Source organism: Pituophis catenifer, unplaced genomic scaffold (genome assembly GCF_029215685.1).
Source record: "Pituophis catenifer annectens isolate HBS135680 unplaced genomic scaffold, rPitCat1.0.hap2 SCAF_6, whole genome shotgun sequence".
Taxonomy (NCBI): Eukaryota; Metazoa; Chordata; class Lepidosauria; order Squamata; family Colubridae; genus Pituophis; species Pituophis catenifer.
The window spans coordinates 12,099,545-12,125,994 of NW_027256886.1; the positions used below are offsets into that span (position 1 = coordinate 12,099,545).

Genomic DNA, 26,450 nt, shown 5'->3' on the forward strand with positions numbered 1-26,450 from the left:
AAAATACATGGCAGATTGTCTGGTTCTCCCCATTTCAACCCTTTGGAAAAGAAGCATACGTAGCTAAAAAGATTGTGGTTGTCATTCTGAAGATGGAGTTCCCACAGCCAGGGAGCATGCAAACCCCTGAGTAGTTTAAGTAACTGAAACAATCTCACACATTGCCATGTGCTCCGAAAAATAAACAAACCACAAAGGGAAATGCAGTCAGGGATTGAAAGAAACATTCCCAATTCCATCTTCAGGAATCATACCAGGATCTGCCAGACTTGCCCAGGAAAATTATTCCATCCCATAAAATATCCCCAGGCACTGTTACTGCCATAGGAACCATATGGATGAAAGTTGTTTTATTAAAAAAATGATTTTCTGCTTTAAGAAATGATGGCACATTTCGTAACTGTTTAGATTCACAATGCCTGGTAACATATGGAGACTTGGTATGCAACTTCACAGGACTGTTAATGTAATTTGTCCAAAAATTCTTTTGTGAAAACAAAATCCTTCTGATTGCATTATCTGATATATGCACATTTTCCTTAGTGGACGTTTCAGTGAAAAATCTCTTCTAAGAAACAGTGGACCTTTGATTTAGTGGACTTTAATTTAGCAGACTTCAGTGCAGTGGACAAAGTTTGTCTGTGTATTGTATATTTCTGTACATTCAGATCTGAAAAATTCCACCTGCCATTTTACATATGCTAAATATATATAAAAGACTTATGAAAATGCTCTAGCATATGTATGTATGTATGTACGTACATACATATGTACCACAAATTCTACTGTGGGAAAATGGGAGGGGGGATTGTATAGAGTGAAGAGGATATGTAGTCAAAATAAAATTCTTTCTAGAAAATCAAGGCTGTTGTGCCCTGCAGCTGTGCTGAGAAGAATGGAGAGGTATCTTCTGGTCTGGAGGGTACCCGATTGGTTCGTGTGGTGGACATGTGGGTGAAGGGGCAAGGACTTGAACTTTGGGTGAGGAAAACCCAGGAGCCTTTAGATTCAGGTTTTCCCAGATGTGCCAATATGACATCTCTAATAAAAATTAGCTTTGAGGAAACTCAAACCTCGGAGTTTGATTTCATTGGGAGTGTTATGTGGAACCCTGACATACATACATACATACATACATACATACATACATACATACATACATACGTACATATCAGTGGTGAAATCCAATTTTTTTTACTACCAGTTCTGTGGGCTTGGCTTGGTGGGCGTGGTGTGGCTTGGTGGGTGTGGCTTGGTAGGCATGGCAGGGGAAGGATACTGCAAAATCTCCATTCCCACCCCACTCCAGGGGAAGGATACTGCAACATTTCCATTCCCACCCCACTCTGGGGCTAGTCAGAGGTACCTTCAATACCAAAAGTCATGTTTAAAAGCTACATGAGCTATGTAGTTGCTCTGGATTCTGGGATTTTTAGGCTCATTCTCATTTAATCGGCAAGGATAATCCATATTATTTGAGCCGTGGTGGCGCAGTGGTTAGAACGGAGTACTGCAGGCTACTTCTGCTGACTGCCGGTTGCCTGCAATTTGGCAGTTCAAATCTCATAAGGCTCAAGTTTGACTCAGCCTTCCATCCTTCTGAGGTCGGTAAAATGAGGAGCCAGATTGTTGGGGGCAATAGGCTGACTCTGTAAACCGCTTAGAGAGGGCTGTAAAGCACTGTGAAGTGGTATATAATTCTAAGTGCTATTGCTATTTCAGAGCCCAGACATCACCTGCCTGCAAAGGTGAATAAAGTCGTGGTCCCTATTAATCAAGGATTTCACTTTGTTATGTCCTGTTAGCCTTACAGGTTTGGAATTCAAATCTGATATCATCCATTTCAATCATCTCTGTTTTGAAAAATAACATTTGGGATCTCAATTATCAATGAGGTGTATAAAACAATCCAAATGTCAAATTCTGTTCTTCGACATTCTGGAAAATCTCATGAGGTGGCAGAATCTATGTACTCTTGGCTAAACTTGAAAAACTAGGCAGAACTGAGGCATCAGGAAAGCCCAGATGATTTAGTGGGGAAAAGGCAGTGCACATCCTACATCTACAGCTGCCAAGAAATACAACATGGATGTTTACAAAGTCACCAGGAAGTAGATTCAATCCAAGCATTGACTTTACTTTACACTTTGGAAAAGATATGTAGAAAAATCTATCCTGTTCATCATGTTTTAAGTATCCCTCTGGTTGTTTCAAGAAATACAGCTAACCATGTTCTACTTTGTGTTTAGATCATTAACTTTTCCCTCAATAATCTGTTCTATAGGATAAGTCTGTCTGAGCTCAATATGGTGATGGATAGATGAGGATGGGAGACACCCATGTTCAAGGCTACCTTCAGCCATGAAATTTATTCAGATGACTTTTGGACAGTCACTATCTCTCAGACCAACCAATCTCCCAGGTTAATTGTCGGTGTGAATGGAAGGCATGGTGATCTATGAATTTGAGAAGGAAAGGTAGACTATGACTCTAATAAGTAACATTTGCATGCAGAATGCACATTTCAATCTTGATTTGTTTGTTTCATGCTGGACAAATTTAATTAGTAATAAACAAATCAGAATAGGAGGTAGCGATTAAAATTCAAATCAACGTCACAATCTGGGATATTGTGTTAGACTGTTGAGAATATTGCATATTCTCCCTATTAAAGGCTGCTACCATCATTTAGAAACAGCAAAGGTAGGCATCTGGATGAGTGGTGCAGTAGCCTAGAGGTGGAGCTCTCGCCTCACGATCAGGAGGTTGTGAGTTCGATCCTAGGTAGCGATAGATATTTCTCTCTCTGAGCACAATGAGTAATTATCTGCTGTGATCTCTGCATTGGCAACAGGAAGAGCATCCAGCCAGTAAACACTCAGCTCCATTCAGATGCTCGGACTCTACCCCAATGTAAGGGATTACGGGGTTATTAAATGGAAAAAAATATATGTAGGCATCTGGAAGATACCATTCTGATTATGGCATCAGTTTCCATTAGCTGAGTCATAATGTTAATAAGTAAATTATGTACAGAAAATACTTTGCATAGTTTACATGATGACATCATGATACAGGTGAAGTCACCTAGCCCCTTTGTCTCCCATGGACATTCATGCAAATGGAGATATATTTATAATATCCAATATCCACACAGTGTTTCAGAAGCACAGAGTTTATTGTCCTATAGAGATGCTCTTTCTCATGCCTATACAGACTGTGTTAAAAATACAGCATGATTTCATTCTACAGGTGGGAATATACAAACCTAAGCTATATAAACATATTTAGGGTATATTAGTCTTTGCATCTTTGATGCATAGAGAAGAGAGTCAGATTAGCACTTTCACTTACAAAATGGTTCATCTTCAATTTTCCATTAGAATAGTAAGACAAAAGAAGGGAAGAAGCAGAAGTACAGTGGTGGCCAAAATTGTTGCAACCTTTTGGGAAAAGTGTATTTTCCAAAACTACCTAATAACATCACTTTTATTTGGAGTAGTACCATAAAATTATATATCATTGGAAAGATAATTTAATCAAGAATGTAATGCAATAACTTTTATGAAGGATTTGCTATTAGAATAGCAGTTAGAGTATAAAGAAGAAAAGTGAAACACGTACAAAAACGAGATATACAAAAATTATCACCATAGAAAAAATGAGATATACTAAAATTATCATGTCAGTTAATACTTAGTTGGGTAACCTTTATAGCCTTACAACGTCTTCCCATGGAGTGAACCAAGTCTTTTAGTTCTGCAGCTATTATTTAATCTTGGTTTCACATTATGATTGCTTCTACTAACTGGGTTTTATTGCTGGGTCGCTTCTGACTAACAAGTTTCTTTAGTTGGCTCCATAGGTTTTCAATTGGGTTAAGGTCTGGGCTATTTCAGCAGTGGAGCATGATTAGCTTGAAACTCCAAAATAAAAGTGGTGTTATTAGCCACCAAAACTCAAAAATACACTTTTCCCAAATGGGAAAATTTTCCACAATTTTTCTGCAGGTCTCTTTGGAACCAAAAACAGTGACTATTTTTCTTACCTTTTACCTTTAGGCATCTTCGTATCTTGCTAATCAAAGTCCCTGAAGGGAGGACAAGAAGCAATGGATGGAAATTCCAAAGGTGCTTTTTCAAGAGGTGATTGGACTTTCTGTTTTTTTTCTTTGAGGACATTTTGCTTCTCATCCAAGAAGCTTCTTCAGTTCTGACTGGATGGTGGGCATTGGAAGGATTTATACTCCTTGCAGACTGCTGGTCATTTGCATTCTTTTAGCGAGTCGTTAAGGTCACCTGGAGCTGTATCTGTGTCCTCAGGGTCACCTGAGTAGTTCAAATGGGTGTGTGGAGCCTTCTTGGAACTATTGAAAGGACTGTGTTGTAGACTGGAGATAGATGATGTTGTATCCCTCCTCCTCTGTTGAGAAAGGGCTGTCCAATTTTAACATAGATGGCCTCTTTGACCCTTCTTTCAAACCAGTGGTCCTCTCTGTCCGAAATGTGGACTTTGCTGTCTTCAAAAGAGTGGACTTTGTTTTTTAAATGCAGATGGACTGCTGAATCTAGAGCGGAGAGGTTTGTTCTCCTATGTTGTGCCATGCAGAGGACTATAAATCCTTCCATTCCCTACCAACCAGTCAGAGCTGAAGAAGCTTCTTGGAGGAAACAACAGAAAGGCCAGTTGCCTCTTCAAAAAGCACCTTTGGGACAATCATGACCTGGATGACTGAGAATCTCCACAGACAATGAATGGAAACTTATCAAGAAGAGAACTAAGGAGAAATTTCCTGATAGTTAGAACAATTAATCAGTGAAACAACTTTCCTCCAGAAGATATGGGTGCTCCAACGCTGGCAGTTTTTAAAAAGAGATTGGACAAACATTTGTTTGAAATGGTATAGGATTTCCTGCTTGAGCAGGGGGTTGATCTAGAAGACCTCCAAGGTCCCTTCCAACTCTGTTATTTTGTTGTTATTATTGTATAGAGACACCACTAATAGTTGGAAGCATAAACTTGGATAGCGTGAAAATAACAAAATGTTGATCATGACATCTTGAAGCAAACCTGTAAGCCATGTGCTTTGTGTTTTGACATTACAATGCACATTTTGTCATTTGTCTCTCTTCCCCACAGCATAATTATGATACAAGATGAATTTCTCCCCTCACATATTCGCTATGATTCAAAGTGTAACTAGGGACAATGGAATTTTAGCATCCAGAACCATGGATGCTAACATCATCAATGTAATATATAAAGATTGCAAATTATATGCAATCAGGCTACAGTTTTTAAAAGGAAATCTTACTATTGGAATTAGCCTCCTCATCTTAAAGATACAAGTAGTTATGGCATCTTGTAGAAAGTTTGCACCATCACAGCATTGATTACATTAACTCAGATGGTAGAGATGCATAATTAGGTAAACTTAATAGGGCTTTGTCTCTAGCGAAAGCCTTAATTCTTTTTACATTTGCAGGTGGCTAAGTTTAATTATACAGTATGAACACCAGATGGATTTTCAGTTTTTGAGGCCTACATATATCCAGAGCAGGCAATGCTCAAAAACAGGTGGGGATGCTTGTAAATTTATCTCCCCATATGCTCCTGTTCTAGGCACAAATATAGATCACAAATTCCTTTGGGTTTAGATTCTTCACACCGACGCTCAGTTCTCACCTAAGACAAAATAAATGTTAAATACAAGTAGCAGGAAAGTTTGGGGATGTATAATCATGCAGCAGTTTCAGATGAAAAATTGTTCTGTGAGTTCTACTCCGTACAGTTTGAGAACAAATAATCATTTTGTCTAAATGAGGATAGTTTAAATGTGGGCTCTGATGACCAAACTAGATACGTATTAATATATAGATGTGGATTTCTTCTTTTTTATTAAAAAAAAAAATTCACAAATTACTTCATAAACTGAATTGTCTTACAATATCGACAATTAATCTATCCAAGCAATAAAGTAGATAAGGTTTATATGTTTTAATCCTCTCATGCTGTATTCATCCACATTGCCTGAGGGGAGATTTTTTTTAAGGGGGAAGGGTGAATTATACTGCTTCTAATTAATAATCCCATTAGTAGATGTCTCCTTATTAAGAGTGCATTCTACTCCATGTTGAGAAAAGCCATGCATTGAATCTGGCTGAAAGCAGAAAGTGAGTCAGATTTTTTTTTTTTATTCAAAGATACATGGATATCTTTTCTTTGATGGACAATTCCTAATTTAAACAAGCCAAATAGTCATTGTTGTGTATAAATGACACAATCTTTAAACTACAAAGTGGTTAGGAACACTTCTTTGGTTAGTTTAGAAAGTATAAACCGTCTATCTTGATTGGGGTCCAGGCAGCCCTCACTTAACAATGGTAATCGGGACAAGTAACTCCGTCACAAAGTGAGGGTGTTGCAAAGCATGATGTCATGTGACCATGCCCACTTGCGACAGCAGTTGCAACAGCAACTAGCAAGCAATTGGTTGTTTAGTCCATCTGCATCTGAAAGGCAAAGGTCACTCTTCTGAAGACAGCAAAGTTCACATTCTGGACAGAGAGGACCATCGATTTGAGGATTTAAAAAGGTCATTTTGTTAAAACCGAACTCAGCAGAGAGAGAGGGATATGACACCACCTATCTCCTCTTAACAACACAGTCCTTTCAAAAGTCCCAAGAAGGTTCCACACCAGTCGTGGGTTGCCCCCGATTCAGACCGGTTTGCAAGAACCAGTAGTAAAACTGGCGGGAGGCCCACCCTGGATGTCGTCATCAGCAATCTACGCAAGCGCATGTGCATGATCCCATTGCAAACCGGTAGTAAAGGTAAATAGAACCCACCCCTGTTCCACACCCATTTGCACTCTGCTTCAGGTGACTCTCAGCAATAGCAAAAGCACTTAGACTTATATACCGCTTTACAGTGCTTTTACAGCCCTCTCTAAGCAATTTACAAAGCCAGCCTATTGCCCCCAATCTGGGTCCTCAGAAGGATGGAAGGCTGAGTCAGCCTTGAGCCTGGTGAGATTCGAACTGCCAAATTGCAGGCAGCTGGCAGTCAGCAGAAATAGCCTGCAGAACTACATTCTAACCACTGTGCCACCACGGCTCTGAGGATACAGATAAACCACCCAAGTGGCCTCAACAACTCTCAAGAGTCCTAACAACTGACCTTCAGAGTGCTAACAATCAGATGACTGCAAAGAACGCAAATCCTTCCAGTAGCTTTTTCAGTCAGTTAGAACTGAAAAAACTACTTGGATGAGAAGCAAAACATTTTCAAGGGAAAAAAAAAAGAAAGAAAGTCCAGTTGCCTTTGGAAAAGCACCTTTGGGTCAACCATTGCATGGATTATTGAGAACCTCCATAGACCTGGTCACAGGGTTCCATGATTGTTATTGGTGACCTCCATAAGTCCTCTTATTCTTGTGCCACTGTAACAGAATATCATTCAACAGGCTTACATCTAAGTGGGGCTTCCCCCCCCCTTCTGCTTGATTTTTATACCAATAATAGCTGATAACTCGGTGTTGCCCTGGTATTTATAGTTTTATTGGGTATTTTTAAAGGAAGGATTGGACTGTAGGTGTTTTATTGTTGTGAGCCGCCCTGAGTCCTTTTGAAGATAAGGCGGCATATAAGTCCAATAAATAAATAAATAAATAAATAAATAAATAAATAAATAAATAAATAAATAAATAAATAAATAAATTTATCCCAATCCTGCCTTTGAGGTGATTATCTGCATTAGCAGGCACCTCCCCCGACAACTTGCCCTCTTTGCTTGAAGCTGAGGGCTTAGGGTGGATTTTTTTTAAAGAACCAATCCCCTTTACCAGAGGGAGCCCCCTTGCGGAGTTCTGTGAAGCCATTACCATGGTAACTCCACTGTGCTGTACAGTAGAAGCCATTTAAAGGCACAACAGGACTTGAATCCAAAATGCACACGATCACTGTCAAAAGTACTGTGATTTGACACTATAGATATAATTCATTCCTTTTCATTTCAGTGGCCCAGGCGTTCCAGAGTTATGCTGGAACACATACACACATACACACACACACACTGAGGGGTGTTAGGAGTATTTTTTACCCCTTAAAAATACTCCTGTCTTACCCCACAGTATTTTTTTCCAGAGTAAGTCATCTGTATACCAAATTTGGTTGAAATTGCTTGAGGCGTTCCAGAGTTATGCTGGAACACACACACACACACACACACACACACACACACACACAGCCATAGATAGATAGATAGATAGATAGATAGATAGATAGATAGATAGATAGATAGATAACACATACAAATGGTCATATTACCGTGAGAGTTCCTTTGGCAGAGTAAGCAGCATAGGAGTATGGAAGGTCTTGACTGTAGTGAGTTTGGGTCTCCTTGTTACATGGCTGTCCATTAGGATAATAACATTCCCCAGTGTTATTCAGAATCACTGTATTTGGAGAAGAGCCTGGCAGGTCAAGCAAGACAGTGTAATTGGTGAGCTGGACATCTTCAAGACCAAAGGATGTCCACTGACCCAGAAGTTTTGTTGCAACATCTCTATCTTCTTTTCCATTCTGCTGCATCAAGTCTCTACAAGAAACAATAACAAATAAAATTGGGTGTACGGATTAGCTTTTCCAATAAAAATTAAGCTTTTGATTATATACGTAGGTAACTTGGAATCTATGTTTTGTTTATAAATCAAAGAAAGAAAGGAAAAACGTTGCTCTAGGAATATCTACTAGATGAGTTTACTTATTGTATTAAGTCATTGTTTACCTAAGTATGATTGGAGAATAAACCATAATTATCTGAGTTTGCACAATAGCATGTTAAACCCATGGTTAAAAAACCACATTTGCTGGTTTCAACCAGCAGATTAACTAAGATCTGAGCCAAATTATGACTTATCATGATATAAAAATCCAGACATTATGTTGGACCAGTATAAACACATAAAAACAACATTGTCTCTTTCTCTGAGGGAGAAGGACAGTTCAGAGATAGATAGATAGATAGATAGATAGATAGATAGATGGATGGATGGATGGATGGATGGATGGATGGATGGATGGATGGATGATAGATAGATAGATAGATAGATAGATAGATAGATAGATAGATAGTTTATTTAATGGAAACAGACTAGATACTAGGGAAGTTGAGCTAAGAAAATATTGTTGTGGCCTGCCAGCTGCCAGCAGAGCTGACGGCATTCTCAGACTATGAGGAGGTTGGGGAGGAACTTGGGCCAGTTCTGGAGTCTGAGGAAGGCTCTGATGGATGCTCTGCATCGGACACAGACATAGAGCCAGGGCCATCCAACATTTCCCAGCCAGCAGAGAGGCAGCTGCCTTTGGAGGCTGATATGAGTGAGAAGGAAGAACAGCTGGGGCCTGTTCCAGATGCATGTATGCACAGAGCAGTTAGCAGAGGTGAACAACGGAGGACAAGGAGTCGACTCGGGAAGCAAATCACACATGGACGCTGAATGATCCCTCCCTGGCTGGGGAATAAATAGAAGGAAAGGGGAATGGTTGTCGTAGGAGACAACAGTTCATATTTCTGAAGATTTTGCTCATTATGTTTCATGTCACAAAGACTGCTTGCCAGAACTTAATTTGCAGCCTTTCAGCTGGGAGCTCACCGCCTTGCAATTATCGCAAGGAACTGATAAAGTCTGTTACTGCAGTTAACTCCTTGAAGGACTATTGCCTGGACTTTTCAGTGGGTGACTGCAATTAATTCACAAAAGGTAAATAAAGAGGGTTTTTTTGTGACCAGGAGTCAGTTCCTTGCTTCTGCTAGGGCTGGGTCAGAACAAATATATAGTTAACTAAACCATAAAAGTATGAAGTGGCATATACATAATAACTGGCTAGATATTCCAAGCATGATTCTCAGAAGCCAGATAAGCAGATGTCAAAAAATGTGATGGCAGCAGGAAGTTTAGGGAACATGAACATCCAGAGTCACAAAATTATGTTAAGGGAAACCATTGATGCCATCTTGACAGATAACTTTAAAAAGAAGCAAGGCATACATATATGAAACTCAAGGTGGTACTTGAGTAGGTACATACCTACTACTCCTTCCTCCTTCTATTTTTTCCCACAACAACCACAACTCATGCGTGGCTTCTTTTTAAAGTTATCAATATACATACACATACAAAGTAATAAAGGCAAGATAAAAATAGAAATAAATAAAAATAAATAAATAAAATTGAGCACCATAAAACTATTGTGAAGAAAGAAGTTTGTTCGTGGTTTTCCCAAGGATTTTAATTTAGGAGCCGTGGTGGCACAGTGGTTAGAATGCAGTATTGTAGGCTAACTCTGCCCACTGCCAGGAGTTCAATCTTTTTTTTTTAAATAAATTTTATTATTTTTTTCAAATTACAATCAACACAAGACAAAAACATTGTTTATACATACAAACAAAAACCATACATTCCCCTCCCTCCCTCCCCCATTCATAACACTAAACATAAAAAAACACGTCTATCCCGGTAGATATTGTTCCTGCCCTCATTGGTAAATAATTATGCCCACAACACAGAATAAGGTAAGTAATCCCCAAATGTGATTTTCATACAATTATCTTTCAATCTAAATAAGTATATCTCTCTTCATATTAACATAGGCCCTCACTTCATTTCAATTCTTTTATTCAACCACCGATACCAACTGTCCCAACTTTGAAAAAATTCAGAATCCTCTTTTTCTTTCAACATATACGTCATTCTATCCGCCTCAGCGCACTCTAATACTTTGTTTATAATTGGGCACTAGCTGGTATCCCTTTTCTTTTCCACTGTTGGGCGAACACTATTCTAGCTGCGACTAAAATATGTAGCGTGAGATACCATTTTTTCTTGCTCAGCCCCTCTGGGCAAATACCTAGTAAATATATCTCAGGTTTCCATTGGAGGTCCATACTCTGGTTTCTCTTCAGATCGTATAAATCTTTCGCCAGGAGTTCAGTCTTGACTCGTTCAAAGTTGACTCAACCTTCCATCCTTCCAAAGTTGGTAAAATGAGGACCCAGATTGTTGTGGGCAATATGTTGGCTCTGTAAACCACTTAGAGAGGGCTGTAAAGCATTATGAAGCGGTATTCTGACCTAGGCTTACTTAGAAAGCATAAAGCACAATCTTAGTCCCGGCATACCTCTTTTATTCATATGGCTGTGAATTATTGTCACTCTCAGTCTGAAAGGCTTCACAAACAGTCTTTCAGGAGAATGTTTATAAACACCCACCTTATCTCCCTTGGAATGCTGCCAGAGAACTAATTGCCAAATGCAGGGCAAGGCCAAACTTAGCACAGAGTCAAACAGAACTTTCCAAAGCTTGAACCGACCAGATGAACTAATTGCTTCCTGCAAAAGCTCACATCCTGTTTGCTCCTCTTTTATGTCTTATGGGAGGGGCCAGTCATCTCCAAGCCTTACTCCCAAGTCAACTGTGTTTTCTTAATTGTTCTTGTCTTCTGGCAGCTCTACACATATGCACACTGGGAACAGGCTCCCACTGTTCTTCTGTCTCGCTGATGTCAGACTGTGGAGGCTCTGGAGGCAGCAAAGAACTACCAGATGGTCTTGGCCCCCTCTCTGCCTCCGACTCAGAGCCCTCATCCGAGCCTTCCCAGACTCCAGGACTGGCCCATGTTCCTCCCCAACCTCCTCACTGTCCAAATCTGCTGCCAGCTCTGCTGGCCGCTGGGGGGCCACAACAAGCGGTGTATGGCTAAGTGCTATTGCTATTTCTGTTTGTCTGAATTTACTTATGAAAAATAACAATTATGTCAAACCATATCATTAATTGCCTGAGCTTGATTTCTCCACCAAAGTTACTATAAACTTTGTAATACTTCTTTTATTTCTATACCACATTTACCATGTTGCTAAGAAATATGCAATGCCATAGCAGAAACTATATGTGACATTGTCACAATCTGAGGAGTATTTGTTTTCCCATATGTCTCTATTGTCAATTGTCATTTATATGTCAATCCACGAATGGTACAATACGCGTCTATTCTTACTGGAGGTCATCTGTCTCCCATTTCAAATCCTGCCTCTCTCTTTCTTAGAAGGTTACTTTTCTTTTTTGTAGACATTTAATTAAAAGTTTTAAAAAGAAGATAAAAACTAACAAAAACTAATAAAAGTAAAAAGAAAAGAAGGAAAAAAAGAAAAGTGCAAAAGAAAAAGAGAAAGAGAAATAGGAAAATAAAGCTTCCAATTTCCTTTGCAGCAAATACAGGTATGAATTCATAGTTATCTCTTACTCTATGATTACAAAAAAGACCTCTCTTTTTTTCTAGTATTTAATATTTTCGGATCTTCAAAACCAGAAATTAAAAAGTCAATTTTCTGTTTCATGCAAAAATGTTTATAAGGGTTTTCCAATCAGCAGTAAATGTAGATGCCTTTTCTTTAAACAAGGAAGTCAATGTAGCCATCTCTGTACGTTCCATCATTTTCACCAACTATTGTCCCATTATGGGTAGTGCTGAACCTTTCCACTTCATCATCATCATTTAATGACCCCATCAGTGGTGAGATTCAAAAAAATTTACTACCGGTTCTGTGGGTGTGGCTTGGTGGGCGTGGCTTGGTGGGCATGGCAGGGGAAGGATACTGTAAAATCTCCATTCCCACCCCACTCCAGGGGAAGGTTATTGCAAAATCCCCATTTCCTCCCGATCAGCTGGGACTCAGGAGGCAGAAAAAACAGCTATATCTTTTTTCAGTGTCTCTACATCATGTTAGATGGTTATTAGTTGTTCAAATATTGAAACAACTGTTTGCGCTGAGAGAAGGCATTGCTTTACCATAAACTCTGTCATATTCTCCCACGGTAAGCTCTCCACACTCTGAATTAGTTTATTGTTAACCTTTTTAGTCTTTATCTCAGTCTCCATATCGGCTGTAGCTGGACTCATTGTTTGTGAAAACAGCTGGCTGTCATTTTGCTCCCCTCCCCCCAGATCGGGAAAGTCTAGTATCTGCTGTTTTGTCAGATCTCTTTGCAGGTCCCGTTCTAACCTCTCCAGATTGTTGGAAATGGAGGGGGGGGGGATAGTTTTACTTGCAACTCTCTTGTCAGCAAAGTGCTCCTCAATTTATGGTTGTTTTGCATTCTTCACTGGTGGGAGAGATCCCGGGCTGGCACTTCTTTCTTTTCCCCATGCCTTATTAGTCCTCAGCAGCCAAAACTTTGTCTGTGTTGTGGTCTACGCTGTTATTGTCTCTGAAAAGTATTATTTAAATAAAAAGGATCCAATGGGTATACTAAAAATTGATAAAATAAAATAAAACCAAGAGGAGCTGCTTCAAACACGCTCTGGCAGTGTCCCTCCACCCCCTCAGGAGGCAGAGAATAGATGGGGGCGGAGCCAGTCAGAGGTGGTATATATTGATTCTCTGAACTATCAAAATTTTCACTACCGGTTCTCCAGAACTGGTCAGAACCTGCTGAATACCACCTCTGGACCACATAATCCCTTGCAGGGTGGAGTCTGGACAACTGAATGGAGCTAGCAGCTGGATGCCCTTCCTGTCACCAGCTGAACCTTTCCACTTGAGAACATATAATAATCTTGCTGTGATTATCATATACAAGAATGCAATGTTCCATGATTTTTTCCCCTAGTTGTCTCTCCATTAGTCCCCCCCCCCAAAAAAAAAAAAAACTCTGTTGGTTACTGTCAGCCGGATTTGCAGAATGCGATTTGCAGTTTGCTTGCCCTCAACTGCCATGGAAACAGGGAGGGTGGTTTTGGAATTGAGGGTGGGGAAGTAAGCTGGTGTGAAGTGTTCCCCTGAGAATCGGGGATGCTACCTATCAATGGAATGAAGTTTATTTATTTATTTGTCAACAAGTACAAGGAAACAAGTAACAGTATCAACATAGACATGGACACATGAAAAAAAATTGGCACAAATAAAAGGAAATGAATAAGCAAAACATAGCCAGCTTCATAATTGAGTTTTAAATTCAGAGTTCTTAATTTTTTTGGGTTTTTAAGCTAATTTTAGCCTTAAATGTAATACTTTTAAGAATTTTTAAATTTAACTTGTGATATTCGTATTGTGTTTTACCTGGCTGTACACCGTCCCGAGTCCCTCGGGAGAAGGGCGGTATAGAAATAAAATTATCCTTATCCTTATCCATAAACACATAAAATGAGTACATATAAATGGGGACAGTAGGACAGGGATGGTAGGCAAGCTGGTGCACTTATGCACGCCCCCTTAGGGACCTCTTAAAAAGGTCCACGGTAGACAGTTTAAGGTAAAAGGTGTGGGGAGTGGAGAGACTAACAACAGGATCAGGTAGAGTGTTCCAGACATTTACTACTCTATTGCAGAAGTCATATTTCCTACAATCAAGATTAGAGCGAATTACATTGAGTTTGAATCTATTGATAGCCCTTGTGTTATTTCGGTTGAAATTAAAGTACTCATTTACAGGTAGGACGTTTTGGTAAATAATCTTATGAGCTAAGCATAGGTCGCAATGTAGAAGGCATAATTATATCGAGGCCTAAAATTTCAAGCCTGGTGATATAGGGAATTGTATTTCGAGCAGAAGATTTGAGTACTCTTCTAGTAAAATATCTCTAGAAGAGTACTCAAAAGTTCTTTGGACTTTTCCAAGGCCAACTGTCCTGGGACTCTGGAGGCATCCAACATCTGCTGAAGAGCTTTCCCATAACATCATATTGGACACTGATTGGTTTTTATGGGCTGGACCCTGGGGGTAGGGATTTGAACTGACTTCCAATGTGTAATTTTCATGTGGACTATCTTGCCTTGCTTTTGCCGCCATCAGTTCATTCTTAGTAAAAGTACCTTTTCTCTAAATCTATGGAGTTGGGGGTTTCCTTTCCTAAGATTTGAATGGAGGCAGACCTGACAGTTACTTTACCAAAGTGCTGTGCTCCTTCAGAGTCATAGTGTCAGTTGGACAGTACAGAATGATGAAGTAAAGGTTAGATGTCAAGCTTAGAGGAGCCACAAATCTGGTCACTTTGGACTTTGCATTTGTCTTCTGGTGCCCATTTAATTGAAAAACAGAGATTATTTTCAGACAAATTAGCAAGACATTCATCACCTCTGATCTATTCTAACAGCACACACTTTTCAAGAGGAGTAGGCTTACGCTAAAGGCTTGGGAGCTCTTTTCAAGAGGAATAATAGCCAAAGGTCAGCTCTTTGGACTTAATCTTTTCCACTTTATCTCCAATAAGTCTTCAAATAGTCTGCACAAAATAGACAAGTTAATCCAATCACTAGTACATTACAAGCCAGTGATTTCATCGGCTGTGCCCTTTAATGACATGAACTTGGACAGTCCCAATACGTGCCAAGTCATTTGATTAACACAAATTCTCCAGGAGTATCCACATTTCCCATCAGTATTAGACTGAATAATGAAAGAAAAGCCACCCCATTACAAACAAGATCTAGGTACTTCCACGTCATAAGCATATTCTTCATTGCAGGGGGTAATTTTAAAAGAAGATTACAATTATAGAATCTGTTTTTTTTTTTTCATTGCAAAATGAAATATGCTCTCTACTCAATAATTAAATGAAAACAGTTTTAAAACTTCAGTGACAATATACTTGATTGATTTTTTTTAAAGCATTGCGTTCCTTATTTACTTCATATTTTATTTTCAGAATATTAAAATGCAAGTGCAAATCATGCCTTAAGCTTTATTAAAGCCCATCTGCAGATATGAAGTGTTTTTAATTAGTCTTGGGGATAATGTAATCTTGCACACACACACACACACACACACAAAAATGCTAGTAAAATTTCTAGCAAGATTAGGTCAGTGAACTTAAGTTATATCTCAGTATATCAGATCAGTCTACCTGAAGTTTCTTCCAAGCAACTCCAGGTGGATACCCTATAATTAATAAAATTTCTAAGCAGCTTCCAACTCTGGAGCAGATTTTACTTGAAAGTTAAAGTTTTTGTTATGTCCTTCAATCCTTAATCCAGCAAAAATAAGATTTAACTAGATCCTTTAGAAAGCATCGAAGTCACAATTTGTTCCAATCTTTTCAATGGTAATTGCTGAGTTTTCCAACTGCATATAATACCATATTTTTGCTTTCTCGCTACTTATGAGTGAATGTAAACATTATTCATCCATGTTTAATTTGACTTTTGTTACAGAGTTTGGACAATTCTTCAGCTCTGACAGGATAGTGGGGAATGGAAGGATATTCCTTGCAGACAGCTGGTCATTTATAGGACACAGATAAACCTCCAAGTGCCTCAATGACCCTCTAAAAGGATCACATGACCAGCTGTCTGTAAGGAATACATATCTTTTCATTCCCCACTATCCTGTCAGAGCTGAAGAAGCTTCTTGGATGAGAAGCAAAACATTTTTTAAAAAAACAAGAAAGTCTAGTTGCCTCCAGAAAAAGCACCTTTGGGATAATCATGATCTGGATGACTGAGAATCTCTACAGACTTTCCAATTCTGTTATTCTATCTGTCTGGCGGTCTTGTCTGTTAGACTATGGAAGGATGTTAACGATTTTTCATAATGTTTTTAAGTGTGATAAATAACTAGGTAGTGATGATAGATGGGTAGCTAGAAAGAGAGAAAGATAGATGGAGAGAGAGTGAGGTGGATAGACAAATAGACATCTTATCTTTATCTTTTTTCTTAAAGACGGGAGAAGTAAAAGTTCTTCTCCATTATCTCTAAATAAATAAATCACATACAAAAGTTATAATCCTTTATGTACGTCAGGACATTTTAGGATGGTAAAGTGACCATCATCATTTTAAAGGACTATACATGGAACCAAGTGCCCTTGTCTGTGTCTGTCTGTCTCTTAACCATATAAGGAAAAACCATATTAAATCAATGAGAAATCTAATCAGTACAAATCCTGCTGTGGAAGAGATCCAATTATCAGCCTTGAATATATTGTTCTCTTTACCTGTTGGCCCTATTTACTCATTGGGTGTCAGGCGTACCTCCGTTCAAAACCCAAGAAAGAAATCCCCTGGACTCCATGTTTGTAGAGAAGAAGTACTTTTACTGAGTTTGAAATGATAGCAACGAAAGAAAAGCAAGATCTGAAGCAAAAGGCACGAAAGTTACATATTGAAAATATCCCCAAATCCGTCCCCCCAAAAGGACCCAGGCTGAATGTCCAATATAACGGTGTCATGTGGGACGCATCTTCAGGTGTTTTCACCCATCTGGTATTCTGGGATGGTTGACTTTGACTGGGTATAAACAAGTCCATTCAGCTACGCAGTACATCATGGGAGCAATCCTCCCTTTTTGTTCACACAGGCCATCTCTCTCCAGCTCACTTCCCCACCCAAATGCCAATCTTCCCCCCCCCGTTACTATGGCAGCCGGTAGCAAACAAGCATCATAGGGCACCACATTGGGCATGGAATCACAATTCTACAAACAACCCTACATGAATGGAATGATTCTCCCCAATCTTCTGCTCCAGCGCCGTGGCCTACACATTCACATATAAGATGTTTTTGTAAGATAAGGAAGTTGAAAACCATTGGTTCAATCTATCCAGAGATATACCACAAGGTATCATTGTTCACAATTTATACTATAAAGCTCCAGCAATCGGACTGCAATTGTGTGAGTCAGGAAAGAAGCTGCAAAGTTCCTGAAGGGGAGAAAGCAATTTGTCTATACAGCTCATCAGTTCACAACAATCATAATGCTAGTATTTCTTGTCAGGCCAGCAGTGTGATAGTCCCTAATGGTAGAAGGATAGAACTTGTCTCTATAGAAAAATGAACACTGATAGAAGCCAGCATTTTGATATCAAATAGGCATGAATGGAAAGTGTGATATGGATCAATCAGGATGGCTGGTAAAGGATGCAGGCTGATTATTGGCACAGACGTTGAATAAATTATGTCAATTTCATTTTTGTGGAACTTCTAATGTTTTGCTACCATATACTCAGTGTGGGTATTTTTTTTTTTTTGTTCAAAGATGTGAGATAGAAACCTGAATTTTCAATCACAAAGGATTACCGTATTTTTTGGACTATAAGACACACAGGAGTATAAGATGCACCTTAGTTTTTGGGGAGGAAAATAAGAAAAAAGCTGATTAGCAGGTGGATCGGCTTCCTGGAATACCCCCAATCAGCTGTTCCCAGAGGTGAATTTTAGCAACAGGTTCCTTGGTTGTGAGCTCTGTGCCTTGCTTTTTTTCAGCCTCTGAAACCTCCCTTTAAGAGGCTTTTTTTATCCTTTGAAACTTCTGTTTCAGAGGCTTTTTTTCCAGCCTCTGAAACCTCTATTTCAGAGGCTTTTTTCAGACTCTGAACTTCCGTTTCAGAGGCTGGGCATTTGGTGTTTTCACCCTTTTAGGGGGGAAAAAGGTGTATCTTGTACTCCGAAAAATACGACATCTTGCACTATCATTTCATAAAAGTGTCAAATTGCATATGGCAAACAGAAGCAGTTCTTGTTCTCTAATTTGGAAAGGCTTAGCTCTAACAAACAATACCCTCATCTGTGGTATATAACTCAAAGGTCAAAGATAGAACCAGGATTGCTGAGAACTAAATTGTAGACTGTGCCTGAATGTGAGTTAGCAATCATTTTGGGATGTCAGTGCTGCAGAATAAGGGAAGGATCTTTTTTGGAGTGGAGGAGAGATGGCATAAAACAGGAAACTTTCTTGATGAGGATCAATGAACCCGAAAGAACCATTCCTCTGTGAATGGACATACTGCATTCCCAAAGGATCTGTTCCAATCTGAACAGGAAATTAAACTATATGATGGGAATCTCAACTCTACACACAACTTTAACAATAGTAGGGACAGGAGCAGAGTGAATCTTGTCGGATTGTGCAAAATGTCATTAGCCACACCTAAAAAGAGCCCTTATTCTATTCTATTCTATTCTATTCTATTCTATTCTATTCTATTCTATTCTATTCTATTCTATTCTATTCTATTCTATTCTATTCTATTCTATTGCATTCCATTCCATTCCATTCCATTCCATTCTATTCTTTTTGACTTTTAGACAAATGTCTAAAACATTTCTAATTTTGAATGAGTATGCCTTTATGTTCCTACCTCAGAACTTCAACTTCTAAAATTCTCAGCAACACCCACATTGCCTATAGAACTGCAAATCCCAGGTACGCACTCTTTGGTGCCATCTCCTGGTCATCTGGATTTTGCAAACCACATCTATAGCTGTAAATAAGTTTTATCCTCCATTTTAGGAATGCTGGAGAAATCAACACCTCCAAATTTTAATACAAAGTGACAAATCTAATCAGTAGATTAGAATAGAGCTGTGCATTCGATTTCACAATTCTTGGAATGTTGGAAAAAAATATATTTGGAAATACGTACTTTGAAAGAAAATTGCATTCAGAAATAGATACTTCAGCATAATTGCGTATGAATACGAGAAATAACTAACCAACCAACCGCTTAGGCAGCTTTTTAAATGCACAAATTGATCAGAAATTGATTTATGAGGAAAAACATGCAAAGGTGACCCGCTCTTAAAACAGACTATTCTTATTCTTAGTTGAACCAACATTGAAAGCTAATTTGTTCATGTTAGTCTGAATATACAGCCCTCCACTGGATGAAATGAAGAAACATTTAATAACTAGAATAACCATAATCATTTGGATGGGCTGAATCACCCATCTAAGAACACTATTTACATATTTTACCTGAATGTTACTTCGGGAAACCTTTGTCGCTGAATGGATGGGTAGGTGACAGTGACACCTCATCATAGTCATTTAACTGATTCATACCTAACAACAATGTGATATGTGAATTTGCTGTACCTTAGTAATAATACTTAGTGGTGAATCCTGTAAATCTACTGCTCTGAAAATATATTTATTCACATGGATTTCTGTCTGAGTGGCACAGGGAAAGACCTCGGTGAAAACATTTGCAACCAACCACGGAGCGATTGTTTTCCTATAAAAGAGCCTTATGGGCAGAAATTCCATCACAAGCTGTCATCCTGGGGTGAAATACACACATGCAGTTGTGTGCCTCCTTTTCAAATATTACTTGTCTTTGTGTTTTAATTCCCTCCCTGCTTTTCCATCAGGCCCACAACTTAAATTGGTGTTTTCCATTTACCTCTTCCCGAAGTCTAATTGCTCGAGAAATAACAGTAGGGAATTAGCACGCATATGTGTTGCAAATGAACTGATCTTTATTTCAGGGGTGGGGAGGGAGTGACAGCATGCCTTTCCAGAAAGAGAGAATGCAAATATCTTCAGCATTCATTCCTATCATGTCAAAGCCTCTGGCAACAGAAAAGGATGGCTCTTTTTTCTTTCTGTTGTTTTTTCTTCCCCCACCATCTCTTCCTTGTACATTTTTGTTCCAGGCAAAAGATACACAAGACAGATGATAAGCAATATCTTAACTCTCCTCCAACAGAAAAAAGTACACAGCCTGATCCATCAAAAGCCGATAACTGACATTTGAACAACGCGCCGCAATTAATTCACAGAATTGCCATTTAGAAACATAAATCTCTATCAGCGAATAGCCCCATGCAAATGCATTATTTCTCCATCCAGACAGATCTCAGCATCTACAGTGGCACAAATCCATAAAGACTTTTAATCTAAATATAGTCACTCGGATTTCTGAATGTTTTGCTTTTAATATCAGCCGGTTTTGGTGCTTTATTGTTCCTGTGGTTCAAAGCACACTATAGTCAGCCCAACTGTACTAGATCTCATAAAAGACCAAGATTATTTTACAATGAATGACCGCTCTGTTTCTAAAAGTAGGACAGAACTTGTCATGCCCCAGCATATAACTTTTATATAATGTTGTTGCTCTCTAGCCCCATCTAGTGGCCGGAGGGACAAATATGCCCCAATATACGATCCTTATATACTCTTGTTACTCTCTAACCCCATCTAGTGGCCGTAGAGACAAATACCAAGTATATTGTTTGAAGCTGACCTCACCCCTTTACCCATCAGCCCGCACTCTCAAAATAACGCTTGGAAGCCAGACTCCATTTCCTTTACCATTTGGAGAAGGCAGAAGCACAAAGAAGAATCCATCTTAATCTGTGGCAAATGGTCATCCAAGGACAAAACCACATCCTATACACAGAGCATCACTGGTGAGATTTAAATTGGTTGTATTTATTAATTATTATGTTCAGCAGTAACTCAATACTGTCTATCTTGTATTTGGTTCTCATTGTAAGTATCCCTATTTTCCCCTGTTTCACCATATCCTGTTCTTTCAACAATGCATTCAAATCTACGCACATGGTCTTTTTTATTGGAGGATAGGTGGGTTTAGCTGCATGTCGAGCTGCACACAGACTAACGTGTAGTGAGGACAGAACAGAACTATAAAATTTGCTCCATTGGGCATCAAAATGCCCTGGAAAAGCTCCCTAGCTTGCTATGTTAAGTCAAGCCAATATACATCAAAATGTGTCCCTTGAAAAGCTTCAAAACACAGCTTAACATGTCTGACCTCTCTTTTGTGCCATCCAGTGGATGCAGGAAATAATAATTATCACACAATACTTTTTCTCAATATTCTACCATATGCTATTAAGAGATACCCTGTCTCTCTCTAACATGTCTTTATCTGGACCGTTCTTACTCCGTATTATGCAGATATTTGCAGGACACATATACTGTCACAGCCATTTTGAGGAGCAGAATAATAGGATAACAGCTGGAAAGGACCTTGGAGGTCTTCTAGTCCAACTCTGTGCTCAGACAGAAGAAGGAGAAAATGGTTATGGACAGTAAAAGCAGAGAACTCCTTTGGGTTCATTGTTGGCCATCCTCTTTACTCTCTTATAATTCCTCAGGTGTTCTTAGTTCAGGGGTCTATAGGCTTTAGCTTGGGAATGCATTTTGTTTAGTTTAAAAACTGTATACAGGTAGTCCTCAATGTACGACCATAATTAAGCCCAGAATTACAGTTGCAAATCATGTTGGTTATTAAGTGCATATGGCTGTGTATATTTCTGACCATTTGGCCTGAACCTTTTAAACTGTTCCATTATATTCTCTTTCTTATAATTAGATTATATTACCATATGAACCAATCAGTATGACCAGGGATATTGACTACTGATGAAAGGCAATTATTACCCTGGTGTCAGCAATTTTAAAATCATTTACAGCTGACTATGCATGTTTGATGATTGATATCTCACATGGACCATGGCTCTTATATAGAGGTGACACAAAGGGTCCTTTGGCACCTGAAAGCCTACAAAATTATAATTGCATTAGAATTTTTGGATTACAGTCCACCTTATTAGATGGTAGCTACTAAACTGCCTAGTTCACAAAAGTTTAATGCCAAAATTGATCTGCTTGGCCTGCCAGAAAATATTAGAATGGTATTTGATTTTTTATTAATCAAATGTATTTTTTCTTTAATTCTTTTGTTTTGGGGTTCTTTCTGTAAATCTAGCTCCCATTTTTTAAGTTCTTTTAGCAAATTATCTCATTCTTGTTTTTTATTTTTGTTTTTCTTCGCTGTGTAAGCAATTGTTAGACCTCTTATATATGCTTTTGCAGTGTCCCATGGGTTTTGGAGGGATATTTCTTCTTTTGTATTTATCCTAAAAAATATGATCATTTCTTTTTCAATCATTTGGATATATATTCTTTATCTTTTAATATTTCTTTGTTCAACCTCCACCTTTTTCTTTTCTTCTGCCTTCCCATGTTACTCTTAATGGATTATGATCCACCTATGTATTAGTCATTATTTCCACTTCTTCTATTTCCTTTCTAAGTTCTGTCATCATCCATACCATATTTATCCTAGACCACGATTGAAGATGTGTGAACTCTTCTGAAACATTACTGGTTGCTGTGATAGGGTTTGCAGGGTGATATTTGTATAATTTTTGACGCTCTCTGTCTTAAATATGAAATGGATGAGTGGAGATACAACCAAATGGGTGAGTGGTGAGTGGAGATACAACCCAAACATCTCGCCTATATTTTACTTTCTAGCAATCTATTGGTCTTGGACTCTTAATCTAACCAATATAATTGAACACATTTTTACCCATGACTTCAAGCCATCTGCATTCTCAGAAAGTAGGTGTAGGGTACTTATTTATACTTCATACAATAAAGAGAAAATAGGGCGCATTTTGGAAGCTGAAGGCTACAAATGGGATATTTTTCTATTGAAAGGACACATTCTAGGAGAGAGCAGGTTTAAAACTGAAAAGTTGGTGGAATGGAAGTGTAGAAAGTTAGCACCCACCCCTCTCCTAGAATGAAATATTCTAGGAAATATTAAAAAGGCAGAATATTTCTCCTAAAAGAGAAATAAAAATCTTAAAAAGAAACAGAAACAAAAGATCCCAGCTCCCTGCCCCCAGCATATATTTTGGTGGCAGCTTATCTACAAGAGAAAAGACTGGGCCAGTCTATCTACAAAACAAAAGACCTCAGCTCCAGGATGATGGAATTATCCTTCAGGGCAAAGCCATTCAGTCACAATAGGAAATTGCCCTTCATTACATCACCCAGCAAGATTCAACCAAGCCTGGGATACAGACAACTCAGCTATGACTGCATAGCCCCATGAGAATCTGATAACCAATAGGATATATTTCTTGCAAGGCCAAGAGAGGGTATAAATCAGTGTTGAAATCTGAACTGGTTTGCTACCAGTTCGTTGGCAGTGTATGCATGCTGTGCGCCAAGCGTGTGCTGCGTGCACACATGCACAGTGCACACCAGATGCACGCTGCATGCACGTGCATGCGTGGCTTGGGAAGGTAAGTAGAATAGCAAGGGGTGGATCAGCTGTGCTGTGTGATTTAGCTTACTAGAAAGCAGGATTTCCTGCTTTCTAACAAAGCTAAACCACGTGGAACGGCTGATCATCGGACATACCAGTTCAGAGGAACTGGTAGCTTTTTTATACTACCAGTTTGACCGAACTGGTAGTTTTTATCACTACCGGTTTGCCCGAACCAGAGCAAAACGGTAGCATTTCACCGCTGGTATAAATATATCTCATTCTTCACTCCATCTGGTCAACTGTACCAGGACCATGTGCTTAATGGTTCTGCTCCATTAAACCATCCTTCCAAGCAGTCTCCATGTTTCCAGTGTCTTTCTCCTCCCTTGGAATTGAACCCAGATGGACATTTCTTCCAACAGAAACATGTCATGGAATTGCACAGCAGCTAGTCAGGAATACAGGAACATCATGAGGAAAAGGAATTAGTATAGAGAACACAAAGAAAAAGGAGGGGAGAAAAGGAAAACTTGCCCTTTATACTTATAGCTTTCAACCATAGCTTAGAATGCATCATGCATGAGTCAGCATTTTCTAACTAATTAACCACAATTGTGTGTTTTGGCCTATTGTACACTTTACTGTTCTAGCTACTAAAATCAATATCCTAACAAAGCACAAAAGTGTGTTGGTCAAGGAAGGAAGGAAGGAAGGAAGGAAGGAAGGAAGGAAGGAAGGAAGGAAGGAAGGAAGGAAAAAGGGAGGGAGGGAGGGAGGGAGGGAAGGAAGGAAGGAAGGAAGGAAGGAAGGAAGGAAGGAAGGAGAGGGAAGTAGGGAGAGAGGGAGGAGCTGTGGTCAAGTCAATGGGGCAGAGATTAGAGAGGTAGACTAATTGCACAAAGCATTTTTGGTTAGGTTAAGACACAAAGAGCAGTAGATTGCTAGGATATAAAATACAAGGCAGGTGTTTTGTTGTGTCTCCACCAGTGGTGAAATCCAAAATTTTTTACTACCGGTTCTGCGGGCGTGGCTTGGTGGGCGTGGCAGGGGAAGGATACTGCAAAATCCCCATTCCCTCCCCAGTCCTGGGGGAAGGATAATGCAAAATCTCCATTCCCACCCCGCTCTGGGGCCAGACAGAGATGGTATTTGCCGGTTCTCCAAACTACTCAAAATTTCCACTAGCGGTTCTCCAGAACCTGTCAGAACCTGCTGGATTTCATCCCTGGTTTCCACTCACCCATTTCAAACTTAAGATGGGGACCTTCAAAAATGCATTACTATTTCTGCTTCTTTGCAAAACCAAAGAGAACATGCCAATCACTCAAGTAAAAAAAAAAAATGAAATGGTATAATTTTATGGCATCTTTTGTTTCCAAACTGATAGTTTCAGGAAGTCAGAACTGATTTTTTCAAATGTCCAAAGAGTGGTGGCAGTTTTTTCTATTTATATGCAGAAAGAGCTGGGACAGGAAGAGGAATTGTAAGTATATCCGCCACTAATCATAAAACCTCTGGGTTCCCTAGTGGCATTGCTTTGTCAATTTGAATTCCTCATCATTTCCTCATTTCACCGAGAGCTGATTAGATTGCATTGCTAAGTCCAAATGCATGAGATGTTAGGTCGTTAGCTAATGGTCATATATATTTTGGAAGGAGATTGTTAAATTGTATGATTTAGCTATTTCTTGTTTTCAAAGAGCATCCTGGCCATTGATAAAGGCTAATGGAATTAATAGGACAAGTCTACTAATCGGAATTTGAGAAAGAGAGAGGAATCAAGAAAAAGAATTAAAAAGATGTTGTTTTAGCTCCTGTCTCAGTGCAAAACATTCACAGTGACCTCAATATTTGTGTATTTAGGAAGTATTCCTAGCTGCCTAGGAAATATTTTAGGATTTATGAGTACAGTATATAATAACATAAATTTATATATGTCAGGCAATGGGTAATATTTACAGATACATTGGGAATGAAGATGATCCTAATTCAGACTTTTATTGTATGTGGTAAATTAAAGTATGGCAAATATAGAACATCCTCATTCTCTACCCTTGATGACTTCTGAATAAACTTCTCCTCCTCTTCCTTTATTTTTTTCTATGACACATTGCTGATGGCTTATTACTGCTGTAACTACATTGTATTCATTCACTCTACAATAACTTCTCCTTTGGAATTTAAAGCCCCATTGTGCCTTTTTAAAAGGTATTCTAAGAACTTTATGGTCTGATAGGGTATTGTTAATAGTTCAAAACACGCTTCCCTCTAAACTGCATTGTATATGAAATACATGGGTATAGGCACTTATATACATGCCATCGTGCCATTATATGCATACATAGGGCAGGGAGCAGTTGCTAGTTAACCTCATCTGGGTTTCGAAGCTAAACAGATGTGAGATGGATGCTATTGTCTCAGTCTAAGACACGAAAGGAGGGAAGTAGTGAAGGAAAGAAGGAGGGAGGGAGGGAGACAGGAAGAAGGAAGGAAGGAAGGAAGGAAGGAAGGAAGGAAGGAAGGAAGGAAGGAAGGACCACATTCTTCAAATTTCAAGCATTAGTAGAAAAAGCTTGTGCCTTTACAATAAAAGTATAGGCCATTCAGAAATTTATGTTCTAGTGATATTAGATAACAAAGCA

The 26,450-nt window shown here is 39.0% G+C and overlaps 1 protein-coding gene across 1 annotated transcript in view; it reads right to left on the reverse strand.

Annotated features, from left to right (window-relative positions):
* The window catches only part of NAALADL2 (N-acetylated alpha-linked acidic dipeptidase like 2), a 518,050-nt gene that overhangs the window by 428,984 nt on the left and 62,616 nt on the right, over window positions 1-26,450 (reverse strand). Inside the window, exon 2 of the mRNA XM_070945913.1 lies at window positions 8,329-8,599. Within this exon, the coding sequence (XP_070802014.1) occupies window positions 8,329-8,599 (271 nt within the window). The remainder of the gene's footprint in view (window positions 1-8,328; window positions 8,600-26,450) is intronic.